Source organism: Staurois parvus, unplaced genomic scaffold (genome assembly GCF_062004578.1).
Source record: "Staurois parvus isolate SC_StPar_1 unplaced genomic scaffold, SC_StPar_1.0 ptg000548l, whole genome shotgun sequence".
Classification (NCBI taxonomy): Eukaryota; Metazoa; Chordata; class Amphibia; order Anura; family Ranidae; genus Staurois; species Staurois parvus.
In genome coordinates, this window is record NW_028318344.1 from 5,250,864 (window position 1) to 5,266,721 (window position 15,858).

The following is a 15,858-nucleotide window of genomic DNA, read 5'->3' on the forward strand; positions in this document are numbered from 1 at the left end:
ATAATGGTCCACCGTTGATGTCAGTGGGCAGAACAGTGCTTCTCATCAGAGGGAAGAGTGTCCCAGGGGCCAGATAAAGACAGGCAAAGGGCCACATCTAGCCCCCGGGCCACAGTTTGGAGACCACTGGCTTAGACCCTGCTCGATGCTGTGTCCTAATACTGACCTTTTCATTACTACTATATTTTGTAATAATCAACTTATTAGGTTTTCAAGTAGCTATTAAGATCTTTTCAAGTCTCTGTTCAGTCTTATTCATGCATGACAATCCTTAAGGCTTGGTTCACGTATGTGCAGGTGGTGCCGCTGCAGATCCGCACGGAAATCTGTGCAGCCGCACCACCCGCACAGAGGAATGCGGACCCGCTGGCGGGTACCATTAGTTCTAATGGCACGCCACCCGCACTGGAAAACGCAACCAAACTGGAAACCGAGGTTCCCTTGCGGGCTGCGTTTTCAGGAGTGCAGTGACGTTTTCCCTGCGTGTCAAATGAATGGGCTCCCGTGCCCACGCAAAATGCGGCCCGCAAGGCCGCATATATGTGAACCAGGGGTTAAGAATGACTAAGTCCAAGTTCACCTTTTGAAAAAAAAAGAAATGCTCCTTTTTTTGTAATTACCTGGGAGCAGGAAGATCAATGGAATGCGAGAGCACTCACCAGCGCCCCCATAGTTCATTGAGAACTACAATCTGTAAACTGGAATGGCTGATAGTACTTGTAATCTAATCTAATTCATTCACAGAAAAATGTGAATGAATAACGCAGCCATGTAGACAGAGACCTGCACAGCTATATAGTTTACAAATTGTGACAGCAGGTACAGGGAGGTACCCACTATCATGGGAAATGGGGGTCAGGATTTTTTTTTACCCTAAAAACGTGTGAAGCATATAACAAGTTCCAAAGGTGAATTTATCCTTTAACTTAGGTACAGTAAAGCCCTCTATGAATAAACTATATAGACCAAATCAGTGTTTAAAGTGTAATTAGCCTAGCTTAAAAGTGAAAATGTGCAAGAAAATCTAATAGGAAGGTAGGATAAAAAAAAAGTTTAGTCATCACCTATACATTTAATGGTGGTTACTTTAAAAATAAATTTGAACTAAACTGAATTAGTAAACCTTCCACCTTGTACCACAAATATGAACACTCACAGGACGAGGCTTGAAAGGTGGTTGAATTTCCAGACGTTCTAAACGCTCCCAGTCTATCCAGCGGAAAAAGGCATGGTCTCGTATATCACGTTCTCCATCACAGCCAGATCCAAGGCGTTTTAGTGGATGTTTCGTAAGCAGCTGGAGAAGAATGAATAGTACAAAAGCCAGTTATACTGTTCATGCTCTAGGGAAATTACAGCAGTATTGTCACCCTGTGGTACTGGGTAGTCTTAGTTCGATGTATTTTCAATGGCCTAAGTAAGTGACAAACAAATTAAAGACTTGAACATCAGCTACAGTGAGAAACAGAAGTATTTGAACACCCTGCGATTTTGCAAGTTCTCCCACTTAGAAATCATGGAGGGGTCTGAAATTCACATTGTAGGTGCATTCCCAGACAGAATTTAAAAAAACTAATCAGGAAATCACATTGTATGATTTTTAAAGAATTTATTTGTCTTGCACTGCTGAACATAAGTATTTTAACACCTCAGAAAATCAGTGTTAATATTTGGTACAGAAGCCTTTGTTTGCAATTACAGAGGTCAAACGTTTCCTGTAGTTCTTGACCAGGTTTGCACACACTGCAACAGGGATTTTGGCCCACTCCTCCACACAGATCTCCTCTAGATATGTCAGGTTTCGAGGCTGTCACTGAGCAACACGAAGTTTCAGCTCCCTCCAAAGATGTTCTATTGGATTTAGGCCTGGAGACTGGCTAGGCCACTCCAGAACCTTGATATGCTTCTTGCAGAGCCACTCCTTGGTTATCCTGGCTGTGTGCTTCAGGTCGTTGTCATGTTGGAAGACCCAGCCACGACCCATCTTCAATGCTCTGACTGAGGGAAGGAGGTTGTTGCTCAAAATCTCACAATAAATGGCCCCATTCATCCTCTCCTTAATACAGTGCAGTTGTCCTGTCCCCTTCCCAGAAAAGCACCCCCAAAACATGATGTTACCCCCCCTATGCTTCACAGTAGGGATGGTGTCCTTGGGATGCAACTCATCCTTCTTTTTCCTCCAAACACGACGAGTGAAGTTTAGACCAAAAAGTTCAACTTTGGTCTCATCTGACCACATGACTTTCTCCCATGCCTCCTCTGGATCATCCAGATGGTCATTGGAAAACTTCAGACGGGCCTGGACATGTGATGACTTGAGCAGGGGAACCTTCTGTGCAATGCATGATTTGAAACCATGACGGCGTAGTGTTCTACCGACAGTGACCTTTAAAATTGTGGTCCCAGCTCTCTTCATGTTATTGACCAGCTCCTCCCTTGTAGTTCTGGGTTGATTCCTCACCTTTCTTATCATCAGTGATACCCCACGAGGTGAGATCTTGCATGGAGCCCCAGTCCAAGGGAGATTGACAGTCGTCTTTAGCCTCTTCCATTTTCTAACAATTGCTCCAACAGTTGATCTATTTTCACCAAGCTGCTTGGCAATTGCCCCGTAGCCCTTTCCAGCCTTGTGGAGGTCCACAATTTTGTCTCTGGTGTCTTTTGACAGCTCTTTGGTCTTGCCCATGGTAGTAGTTGGCATCTGACTGACTGTGGGGTGGACAGGTGTCTTTAAAGAGCTCAGACAGGTGCTACTAAGTTAGATTAATTGAAAAAGGGTGAGTGAGCGCAAATCACACGACAGCAGCTAGCACACAAGGCAATCCTCAACACCAAAAAAACAAAATATACAAATGGTATGCAGCGCTAAATAGTATATCAACCATCAATGTATAGATGGATGAGACAATAAATTAACAGTCAAAATATGAATAATTCCATGTAAATAAAGATAAAATATATAAATGTTCAAATCCAATCCGACTTGTGGATAAATCCAGTAAATGATTGCGCTTACCACAAAAACATACAAACAGAGCGTTGTATGTATAAGATGGACATCAGGGCCTGGTCAGCAACTAGAACAGCATCCGGTCACCATATGAGACTTCCAGGAATGGTGGAAACCCCCCCACGGTCATCTCCGGTTTCACCAGCAGGTCCAACGAAGTCCTCTCCACGCACTGCTCATCTGGATCACACCACCTTGGTAGCGCTCATGAATAATGAGCCAGAGCAAAATGGGCAATGATAGTGAAGTATGTTTTAATGGGTGAACAGTAAAATATATAGTAAAGAACTCACATAATCGGAAAAACACAGCCCAGGTCAAACAAAAAGGTTCCCTGGTGATCTGTGGTTCCCTGGTAATCTAATGGCGTCTGTTGGGTGGATCCCCTTTGACAACGAGCGTGGCTCGAAACATGTTAGGGGATCCACCCAACAGACGCCATTAGATTACCAGGGAACCACAGATCACCAGGGAACCTTTTCGTTTGACCTGGGCTGTGTTTTTCCGATTATGTGAGTTCTTTACTATATATTTTACTGTTCACCCATTAAAACATACTTCACTATCATTGCCCATTTTGCTCTGGCTCATTATTCATGAGCGCTACCAAGGTGGTGTGATCCAGATGAGCAGTGCGTGGAGAGGACTTCGTTGGACCTGCTGGTGAAACCGGAGATGACCGTGGGGGGGTTTCCACCATTCCTGGAAGTCTCATATGGTGACCGGATGCTGTTCTAGTTGCTGACCAGGCCCTGATGTCCATCTTATACATACAACGCTCTGTTTGTATGTTTTTGTGGTAAGCGCAATCATTTACTGGATTTATCCACAAGTCGGATTGGATTTGAACATTTATATATTTTATCTTTATTTACATGGAATTATTCATATTTTGACTGTTAATTTATTGTCTCATCCATCTATACATTGATGGTTGATATACTATTTAGCGCTGCATACCATTTGTATATTAAGTTAGATTAATGAGTGGAGTAGAGGTGGACTTTTTAAAGGCACATTAACAGGTCTTTGGGATCCAGAATTCTTGCTGTTTCTCAGGTGTTAAAATACTTATGTTCAGCAGTGCAAGACAAATATATTCTTTAAAAATCAAACAATGTGATTTCCTGAATTTTTTAAAAAAATTCTGTCTCTCAGAGTGGGAATGCACCTGCAATGTGAATTTCAGACCCCTCCATGATTTCTAAGTGGGAGAACTTGCAAAATCGCACGGTGTTCAAATACTTCTGTTCCTCTCTATAGGATGTTTTAACCACTTGACCTCTGGAAGGTATTACCCCCTTCTTGACCAGGGCATATTTTGTTTTTTAGCTCTGCACTACTTTAACTAGTAATTGCTCAGTCATGCAACACTGTACACAAACAAAATATACATAATTTTATTTTTCACAAAAATACAGCTTTCTTTTGCTGGTATTTGATCACCACTGGGTTGTTTATTTTTTATTATATAAATGGAAATAAACAAAAAATTTTGGGAAAAAAATATATTTTCTATGTTATAAAACATTTCCAATAAATTTAAAAAAATAAATAATTTCATACATTTTGGCCAAAATTTATTCCGCTACATGTCTTTGGTTAAAAAAATCACAATAGTTATACATTAATTGGTTTGTATGAAAGTTAAAGCATTCACAAACAATGGTATTGTCAGGAGTCATCACAGGGGATGACCAGATCTGTGTAGCTACACAAGGAAAACTGGGACCAAAGACCATATAAATATATCTTTAATGTAAGATTTATCTACAGTGAAAAAGATGCAAGGAGCAACAGCAGAGGTGGAACTTAAGTACCCTCCCTGCATGTGTGGCCAGGTGGAGCTGATTGCTGGAACCTGCTGGCTGCTGGGAGACACCTGCTGGTGGACACTAAAAACTACAGCTTTCTGCCCAGAAATCCACAGCACCACCAACAGGTGAACCAGGTTGTGAGAGGTATATATATTGGAATTTACGCAGCAACTATACTTGTAATGGTGGTGAGCAGTGACTTATAGTGAGACTGTTATAGCGTGGCAGACAATCTGGCCACAGCTGACGCTGGCTGGGAGGTAAACTAACTGACTGACACTGACATCAATAGTGGCACTAATACAGTGATTACATATAATGACACTGGCTGGGAAGGGGTTAACATCAAGGGGTCAACTGTGTGTCTAACAAGTATATAACTGTAAATGATAACCTAGTCAAGTGTGGTCTTTATCTGTTTAGTATTTTCTTCCACATATAAATATACAACCAATAGTAGGTCCAAGCAGTACTAATACTGCTTGGACTTTGAAGAAGGGGACATATCCCAAGAGCTTGTCCTGAAAAAATGTTAGTGCAAATAAAAAAAAGTATAACAGCCAGTTACTATCACAAGTGCACTAATACGGCTACAATCACCTCGAGGTAGATGTTTACAGAGTTAAGATAAGCAACACCTAACATACTGCAGTGTTCCATTCTAAATCCCCTGCTAAATGCTTTGAATTAATTATTTACAGCTTTAGCAAATCCCTGTTTATTAGTTATTTGATAGGTAATGGTATAATAGAATGGGTTATATAGCCATTACTGAGTTGAGATGGCAGTCCTTTTGATGTTTCTAGACCCTTGTAGAAATGTTGACTCAAGTTAAAAGGCTATGGAGATGCACTCCTGGGACTGTAGCTGAAAGGGGTGTCACAGTTGCTCTGTCTCCTATTCTAATAAAATGTCATGGTAAACTTGTCAATTCTGAACAACATGGCTGCCCTTTGTCCTCTCACAAAGCTTTCTGGGGTGCCCAGTCTACATTATCACACATGGTACTAGCTACAGACAGAAGGTCTGAAAGTCAGCAAACACCCCAAAAAATATTTCATATCATCTCCTTTTTTTTAGATGTCTTCCATCCCTGATCACTCAGCATTAGGCCAATAAAGAGTGAGAGCCATGTAAAGTATATCCATGATATGCACAATGCAGAGGTTCTTAGGACAGCCTCAATTGCACTGCTGGAGAGCCACATGCATGTTCTGGGTACCTCCACGGCTCTACTGCATACATCATGTACATACAGTTCAAGACAGTATTAGCTTTGTTACCCCTTTGCATATGGAGACAGCCTCTCTGGACATAGATTTTGGATAAGATACAGTCTGCTCCATAATGGACTGGAAAAGTTCATCTTCATCTTCACCATCAAATGGAGGCTGTTGAGACACAGGGGACAGAAAGATGGATTTGTAAACATATTTTGAAAACATAACGCAAATTGCACTTGGTTGGTGATTTTTATGTACTGTGTATTTCAATGCATAGTCAACTGCATCCCAAAGCACGTCTACAGTGTGCTGTACCACATCTGCATTAGATGCATATCATCTGTGCATTGCATTGTCCTGCAGGCAGGATCTATCTTTGCTGAACTTGAAATCAGGCCCACAACAATACTAATAGGGCTTAGCAAACTTCCCTGCAATCCATAGGGTTGACAGGGGGCTTACTGATAGAACTGGTTTAGTATCTTTACTCTTTTCAGGTAATCTACAAATTTCTTCTGAGTTTCTGGTCATGGTAATAATTAAAGTTAAGGTCTCTTTGTCACTGCTCCACCCAGAAGATTTTGTGTGTGCTTTAACATGATATTCAGTGTTATTAGCACAACTGGAAAAATACATAGAGGCTATGATTTAACATGTATATTCTAACCTGATAACTAGATAGAGAAGAGAATGTTCATTTGTGTATTCATTTATATCCTGACAAAGAATTTTGTGTACTAACTAAGCCTTTACTTACTGCCCTAAACTGTAAAATTCTAGAAATGATATTCAAGTCTGACCTCCTTTAAGGGCTAGTAAGCTGCTATAATACATACTTGTTCTTGGATTTAGATATTCTTTACAAACAAATGTCAGGCTAAATACACAGATGAAATACATACAAGAGAGTTGTTTCAGCTCATTTACATAGCTGTGCCACACAGAATAGCTCTGTCTAGCAGTAGAGAAGGGTTTCCCTGGTTCAGCTTTTTCCCTGATGCAGTTTCACTTTCACTTTCACTCAAAGTCCTCTTCACCACCACTCTGCGACTGGACATGGAGAGGATAACCAGTACACAAACCAGCTCTTCTCTTGTCATTGTGCTCTCTTCTACTATGAACATGCCCCTTGCATTACAGCACACCTGAGTGAACTCTTGCTGATGCTCCCTCCCTGTAAGGAAATATGTCTTATTAACTGGCATCCATTTTGTATAAAGCCTCTAGATGTGTAAACAGTTAGTTTCGCTTGTAACTTCTCTCTCGTTTTCTGAGAATGGTTTCATTTCACTGTAAACGGAACCACCTTATATGGTATCCCTTAGTTTCTGTTCTTCACATAACTATATTGATAAGAATGGAATGTTTCATTGGTCATCCTAAGATTAAAGAATGCCTACTGAGTTCTGTATAACAGTTCTTGTCTTGCATTAAACTTTTAGAGATTTAGCTTGCACACTTTGGTGTCTGGAGCATTATTTCTCCCAGGCCTGGTGGGAAAATAATCAAGGACAATATGGGCTACAAACAGAATGATTTCCTTGCACTCTCTCAGCCTGAACCCTGGTTCACAGTATACAGCAAGAGTCTTACTTAAAGCGATAGTGAAGTTGGGCAAAAACGAAAAAAAAACCCTTCCTCCCTGCAAGATAAAGACATAATGTGCTAGTATGCATCACATGCTAGTACATTATGAAAGAGTTATCTTAAATCAAAGTCTTGCCACCACTGATAGGGCTTCCGTGTTCACCCGGTCTTCCTTCTGGGTTCGAGGGCTCAGGGCGCTTGAATGGCTGAGTGCTGATGACATCCCTCCCACTCATGTGCACAGGAATCACGGTTGCTGCACACAGCTCTGAAGGGACAGCATGAGTATGTCGTCCCTTCAGAGTGCATGTGTGGCGTTTCAAAAACAAAAATGCATGATCCCAACGCACATGTTCCTGTGTTAAAAAATGGCTGTGTGTATAAGCAGCTGCTGCAGCAGCGACCATCAGCTGAAAACAATAAGAATCAAAGGAGAAGAATGTCACCAGCACACCAAGGATCTCCAGCATGGGTCCAAGACTTTAATAAGCGATCACATAAAGTGCCTTGCAAAAGTATTCATAACCCTTGAAATTTCCACATTTAATTAAGTTACAACCAAAAATGTAAATGTATTTTATTGGGATTTTATGTTAATGTGGCACATAATTGTGATGATAAATGGTTTCCAAAATATTTTACAAATAAATATCTGAAAAGTGTGGTGAGCATTTGTATTCAGCCCCATTTACAAATGCACGCCACAATTTTCAGATATTTATTTGTAAAAAAGTTTAGAAAACCATTTATCATTTTCCTTCCACTTCACAATTATGTGCCACTTTGTGTTGGTGTATCACATAAAATCAAAATAAAATACATTTACATTTTTGGTTGTAACATGACAAAATGTGGAGAATTTCAAGGGGTATGAATACTTTTTCAAGGCAATGTAGTTACAGCAAGAGCAATGTTTTGGACTCTCGCAGGACCCCTTCATCAGCCATGTGACCCCTTCACATGCCTGATGAAGAGGTCCTGTGAGACTTTGAAACGTTGCACTTGCTGTAACTACAGTGCCTTGAAAAAGTATTCATACCCCTTGAAATTTTCCACATTTTGTCATGTTACAACCAAAAGCTTATTAATGCTTTGGACCCATACTGGAAGTCCTCCGTGTGCTGGTGACATTCTTCTCCTGTGTTGCAAAAACAGTGAATATCTCCTAAACAGTGCATGTTTAGGAGGTATTCTTTGTACCTACAGGTAAGTTTTATTATAGGCTTACCTGTTCAGTAGGTACAAGTGTCCTAGAGGTGTTTATTACTGCTTTGCGGGAAACTCGTGCCTTTTTACACTGAAATGTATTGTAATTGTACTGTCTCCCTTTATATTGTAAAGCGCTGCTGTCGGCGCTATATAAATCCTGTATAATACTAATAATATAATATAAACTGTATTTAAAGTAAGACAATGCATGAATAATTACACAGCTACACCGATCTGTGCCTTTTTTTAATCTGTCTTGAGTTCAGCTTCAACCCCCCTATTTCAGGTGCGATTTGCAAGACATCTGACACAGATGTCTATGCAAATTGCACCAAAAGTAGTGGATGCACTACTTTAGAAATCGGTGCGGCTCTGACCAAGTCGGAACCGCACCGATATGACCACTCTAATAGCGGACAATAGGGTGTGACTTGACATACAATTTTCAAGTCGCATGGCATGAAAATTGCATGCCAAGTCGCACCCAATGTGACCGAGGTGTAAGCAGGGGCGGACTGACAACTCATGGGGCCCCTGGGCAATAGGGGATCATGGGGCCCCTGTGTCCTTGCCCAAACTCAAAAAAGCCTATGAAAAAGGTACCGGGGGCATCTCATGGGGCCCCCTACTGACCCCGGGCCCTCAGGCAGTGCCTGAGTTTCCAAATGGTCAGTCCGCCCCTGGGTGTAAGGCATGCTAAAATGGTCTATCAACTAATGTTATCATGCTCCATTTCAGCATGTCATTTGCACTTTTACAACTTGATGAAACAAAAGATTTACCTGTCCTGCAAGCATTTCATACAGTAAGACTCCATAGGACCACCAGTCAACAGATTTTCCATAAGGCTGATATGCAATAATCTGAAAGGAATAAATACGTAATAAGAAAGAAATGTCCAAATATATCAAAACAACCACATACATTAATCACTTGCCCTCCAGAGGATTTACCCCCTTCCTGACCAGGCCATTGTTTGTGATACGTTGCTGCATTACTTTAATTGACAATTGCGTGGTCATGTAATGCTGCACCCAAATGAAATTTAAATCCTTTTTTTCCCACAAATAGAGCTTTCTTTTGGTTTTTCTTTGGTCACCTCTGTGTTTTTTATTTTTTGCGCTATAAACAAAAAAAGGTCGACAGTTTTGAATAAAAAAAAATTTTTTACTTTTTGCTATAAAACATATACAGTAAAAAAATCTAATTTCGTTATAAATTTAGGCTAAAATGTATTCTGCTACATGTCTTTGCTAAAAAAAATCCCAATACGTGTAAATTAATTGATTTACATGAAAGTTATAGCGTCTACAAATGGTGGTATATATACTGGAATTTTTTTTTTAATACCAGTAATGGCGGCAATCAGCGACTAAGATTAAATATAGCGGGACTGCGGAGGGCATTCTGACACTGGGGGGAACTGACTAACTGCCACTGACATCCCAATAACTAATAACACACTAATACAGTGATCAGTGATAATAAAAAACACTGGCACTGTACTAATAATACTGGGCAGGAAGGGATTAAAAAACATAGTACATATGTGCAATACATGTACATTTCCTGTGTTTTATCCCTGCAAGTACATTTCTGCACCAGAAATGTATTTACTTGGTCTGGGTGGTGTCAGCCCTATCCAGATTTGTTTTGCTTAACTATTGAATCACACCCCTTCTTCCCACATCCACAACATGAGCACTAAGCTCTCATTCACACCAATGCAATCTGTTGTGTGTTTTAACTGTTCTAAATCGCATGACAAGTTGTACCCCATCGCAGCAATGGAACAATTAAAATTGGCTCGGCTCATGTCTCAGTGACTTTGAAAAAGGTTCCTGCACTACTTTTGTCTGATTTCATTGTGACTTGCATAGACTTCTGTTAAACGAAGTCGCAAGCCGCAATGAAATCAAAGGTGCAAATCGCACTGATTTGCGGCTTTGAAGTCATGCCAAAGTAGCGGGGTTTCAAAGCCGCACTAGTGTGAACCAGGGCTAATTGTTCTGTAGTCGAAGATAAGAACTAGAATGTCTAATCAGGCTCCTTAAGATAACATGGGAATGTGAATAGGATATAGGAGAGCTTTAAATTTCTGACATAGCCAACATGTACTTTTTGCATTTATTTTACATATAACAAAATATTTAATGTGTATTTTTAACAGACCAAAAAGGAGCACATAAGATAAGTTAATTGTTAAGATCTACAAACATTTTAAGTGATTGTTGTTATTAGAGATCAAGACAAAATTCACACTACTTTTCGATGATGTCACTAGGAAATAAATAAGTTACAGCCCTGAAAATGTACCTCAGGGGCGTAGCTACAGGGGTCACAGGGGTCGCAATTGCAAACCGGGCCCATGCTGCAGTCGGCCCGTGTAGCCACCTGTATGCCTAGATTGGAGGAGCACGGGGCGACTGCATATAGAGGAACCAATCTCTCTGTGTTCCTCTTGCAGCTACAGAATGCCTGCGGGAGAGCAGGAGAAACAGGCATTCAGTGGCTTCAGCAGGAACATAGAGATGGATTCCTCTATCTGCAGCCGCCCCCCCCCCCCCCCCCCCCACTCCTCCTATCCAGCTTCTTTCGGCTGTATCTGAGCTGAGAGAGCTAGCACTGACAGTTCTCCCCTGAATAGACAGGAAAGGAGAGATTGCTGCTTTTGCTCCTCCTCCTTCTCCCACCCCTTCCTCTGCTCCTGTGTCTGCCCCACCCACACTGAGTGGGAAGGAAGTTTGAAGTCCAGGCAGAAGAGAAAAGGTGCAGCCGGCCGATTCACTGTGAGTGAAATCCCCCTCCTCCCTTTTTTCTCCTGCCTCCCAGTGAGTACTCTAATATATAAGGGACTTTGTCCTTTTCTTTTCCTTTTATTTTCCTTTTCCTTCCTTCCTTTCTTTTTAGACACCTGATATCTCACCTAAGCCCCCCTTAAGAAAATTGTAAAAAATAATATTTAAAAAAAAAATTTAAAAACTACTGACGCCAGTGGTGGAAATACCAGGGTCACAAAGGTTACATTTGCGACAGAGCCCTGGCGTTCCGCCACTGGATTCAGAAGGGGGTCAGGGGCGCTCTTCGTGGTTTCTTGCACCAAGGCCCTGAAGGTTCTAGTTACGCCACTGATGTACCTGTTCTTTAGAGAGCTCCATCTTTTCTTGGGTGTAGGACGGGAGAAACAGCAGGACCTAAATCAATTTCTGGCTTTAAGGATCATATTTATAAAGCAGAATATTCAATGCAGGTAAATCTTCCTGGTGCATGTGTTTTAAAGCATTTGTAAAGGCTCATTGTTTAAAAAATATGGGGCACCCCTGTGGGCTTGCTCCTGAGCCAAACTGTGTGGATCTATAAACACACACAATGCGGCTTGGCCCTGCTGCCCTCTCTCTCTGCTTGCAGGATTTGATTGATAGCAGCAGGAAACCAATGGCTCCCTCTGCTGCTTCTCTGTCCTGCGAGGAGAGAGAGAGACCAGCACCACTGCAGACAGGCACACTGCTGGATCAAGATAAGACTCAAGTAAGTTTAAGGGAGGGTAAAGGATTTTCTTCTCTACCAAGTAACCATTTACCTCTTTTTACCCCCAAGAAAAGTAAGCATGTCTAAGCTTCAGGTTGCTCAAGTTATGACTAAAATAAATACTGCCTGTATTGTCCCATACCAACCAATGAGCTTTGGGTCTGTCAAGTTATGTGGTTAAAACAAGAACTCCTGGCATTGTTCTATACCAACCAAGGAGCTTCAGACCACTCAAACTGTGGATACAATGATAACTGCCTGCATTGCGTCTTACCAATCAACCTAATTTCAATTTTTATTCTCCCCCTGTCAAATGTCAGGGCAGGTTTAAATTAAATCGTTTGTCTATCCTATTTTCAAGGCATTTTCAGAGAAGAGGAAGTTAGCATGAAAAACAAGCACATGAATTAAACCTTTACACTGCTGACTATAAAAACAAGAAGGATTATTTGGCAATCTTGCCAGATCTCACTGAGCACCTATTTCACAACAAGGAAAGGTAGGTGTGTGTGGGATTATAAATAAAAAGCTCAAATAATTTAAGAAAGAAAATCATGATGATTTTAGGTCAATTTTCTTTTAAAACACAAACAGTAGTTATAATCGACAATTCAATACAAGCATACTTGAAAATTCTATTTTCACGTAGTGAGCACTGCCTGTCTGCTGACAATCTCTTTCCACAACTTTCTGGATTCCCTGCATGTTTTGCAGCTTCTACTCTGCTGTTTACTTTCCATTTCTAAGGACTACATATCCCATGGTATCTTGCTGCCAGAAAAATGTTGTTTCTGTACTGATTCCGCCTCCTGAAACTCCTCCTCTCAGCACCTCTGTGGTTCAGAAAGCAGGCTCTGTGAAATTTTTGACACAGCAGTACCTACTCATAGGGCATAGTGACTATGCGTCACAAAATTCAAAGTAAATATGTGGAATTCTTTACAAAGTAAGTTTACAAACCTCTAGATTGTTCAGATTAATAGGGGCAGGCTAGAAGCAATTTAATCAGAAGGTAGAAATGAAAATAGGATTTTAAATTTTGACCATAGATACCCCTTAGATCTTCGAAATACAATCCATGTGCATTAAAACAAATGGTTTATAATATCAAACCATTAATTTTCTTTCAAAAGCAGCTATAACTTGAGTCAACAAGCCTGTCCACTGCCAGCATCTGCAAAGTCAGACCCTTGCTCTCTGTGGGAAATCAGTGGTCTCTCTGCAGAGGTCTAGCACATCCATTACTGTATAAGACCTAAAGCTTTGCAAATGGTGAAGCTCATGTTCCTTGCTGACTGGATAACTCTGACTTGGCAGGGAGTGTGTCAGACCACTGCTTCCATACAGGGAAGGGTTCCAGTCCACAGCATGATGGCAGGGAACAGGCTTCTCTACTCAGGTTATGTCTGCTTTAAAAGAAGAGTGTTCAACCAAGCTTTAGGTAGTACGTTTTTAATCTCATATTAACAAATAAATATTTACCACAAAGAGCATCCATGACACTTTTTAACAAAAGATTATGTTTTTTTTTTATAAAGAGCATAGCAGAATCTATAAGTTTGTATTTGTCATACCTGTGTTATCCCTGTGGAAATCACTGTAGTAGGCATTGTTACTACAGTGATTGCCACTAGCTTCCAAGTCCTGTGTCACCCGGCTGTTTACTGAACACAGGTCCCTCACTTGACATGGATGCCACTCAGTGAACACTTTACATTTGCTCAGTGAAAGCAAAATGATCTCTGATTAGACGAGGTGGATATCTGATGTCATTGCTCCACCTCCTTGTCTCACCCAATCACAGAATGCCTTGCATTCATTGAGAAAATGCTAAATATTCCCTGAATGGCAACCATGCCAAGTGAGCGAACTTCTGTTCACAATGCAGCAGGAGAGCTACTCAGCACAGGATCCAGAAAATTGTGGAAATCTTGGTAGCAGTAGTGCTTACTACAGTGATTTCCAGATTACACAGGGATGCCACAGGTATGGCACATGCATACTTACATTGGTCCAAGTGAGTTTTAAGCTTAAGATATTGAGCTCTGTAAATCACAAGCTTATTTAGCAACAAATAATAGACAGATAAACAAGTGAAAAGCAGTCTGGAGCTCTACATACTGACTGGAAATGTAAGTATAAAATATTCATGTGCAATATTTTAAAGTTACCTTATTAGAAATAGGCAAAAAGGTTTTCAAAATGTTCATATTATACTCCTTAACATAATAAACATTAACAAAGTAAATATAAAATCATTATTTATTCTTGTTAAAATCACAGCAGATACTTAGATACTTATTTAAGTTGCAAAGAAGGTCTTGTTACAGGTGTATGTATGGTGGAGAATAGAGGCACTACCTCTGGAGCGATGTAGTCTGGAGTTCCACAGAAGGTGCGAGTAGTAGCTCCACTGAAAATGTTCTCTTTACACATTCCAAAGTCAGTGATTTTAATGTGTCCCTCAGCATCCAGCATAACATTGTCCAGCTTTAGGTCCCTGTGTACAGAAAGAACAGAGGAATGGCATACTGCTACTCTACTAATAGAACACAGAGAATCAGTGTCATGGATCTCTAGGAAAACACATAGCACCCTGTTTATATTTACAAGAAATTGAATATATACCCATCACCATCAGAGTACAGTGAATCACTTCACTAGAAACAAAACACATACATATGAGGGTTGATTTACTAAAAGTGGAGAGTGCAAAATCTGGTGCAGTTCTGCACAGAAACCAATCAGCTTCCAGGTTTTACTGTCAAAGCCTAATTGAACAAGCTGAAGTTAGAAGCTGATTGGCTACCATGCCCAGCTGCACCAGATTTTGCACTCTCCGCTTTTAATAAATCAGCTCCATGAATTGCACTTACTATAAACTGAAAAGCAGTTTACCAAATGCTCATTTCAAATAGATTTTTGAGTTTACCTGTAATGTATGCAATCAAATTATGAACCTCTTAAAATTCAAACACAAATACTCCACATTAGGAATAAATAAGTCCATTCACTCAAGTCAAAATCTGGTGATCTGGTAAAGCGGGCAAAAAGACCACCTAACACTTTACCCCTGGTTTGTGAAGAAAGGATTCCTGCCATTTATCACATCAATAAATAGGGAAATAGTATACATCCCTATTAGATGCTGTTTTAGACTAGACTGTTGAGGGGCTCCACCACTGCTGTGCTCTATAGCAAAAATGTGCATCACAATAATGGTCCAATAAAAAGGCAGGGGGGGCAGGGGAAGGCACACAACCCAAATGACACAGGAAATATATGCATAACAGAACACATTCTTCGTACCACAATGCTTAAAGGGGTCATAAACTCTTATGTATACTAACAGTAGTGACTAGCCTCAGGTGATACATAGAGATAAAAAAAAATCCCCCTTCCTAAGTTATACCTGTTTATCTAGAGCCTTCTCTCCTGTACAGGCCTCTAAAGAACACATTTTATACAGCATTTCTGAGCTTCC

The 15,858-nt window shown here is 40.6% G+C and overlaps 1 protein-coding gene across 2 annotated transcripts in view; it reads right to left on the minus strand.

The window, feature by feature from the left end:
* PRKCG (protein kinase C gamma) overlaps positions 1–15,858 on the minus strand; it is a 470,455-nt gene that overhangs the window by 14,091 nt on the left and 440,506 nt on the right. For both annotated transcript variants that reach the window (XM_089690977.1, XM_089690976.1), the window contains 4 exons: positions 14,736–14,874; positions 9,629–9,709; positions 6,111–6,218; positions 1,157–1,297 (listed from right to left, as the gene is read on the minus strand). In XM_089690977.1, the coding sequence (XP_089547103.1) occupies positions 1,157–1,297; positions 6,111–6,218; positions 9,629–9,709; positions 14,736–14,874 (469 nt within the window). The remainder of the gene's footprint in view (positions 1–1,156; positions 1,298–6,110; positions 6,219–9,628; positions 9,710–14,735; positions 14,875–15,858) is intronic.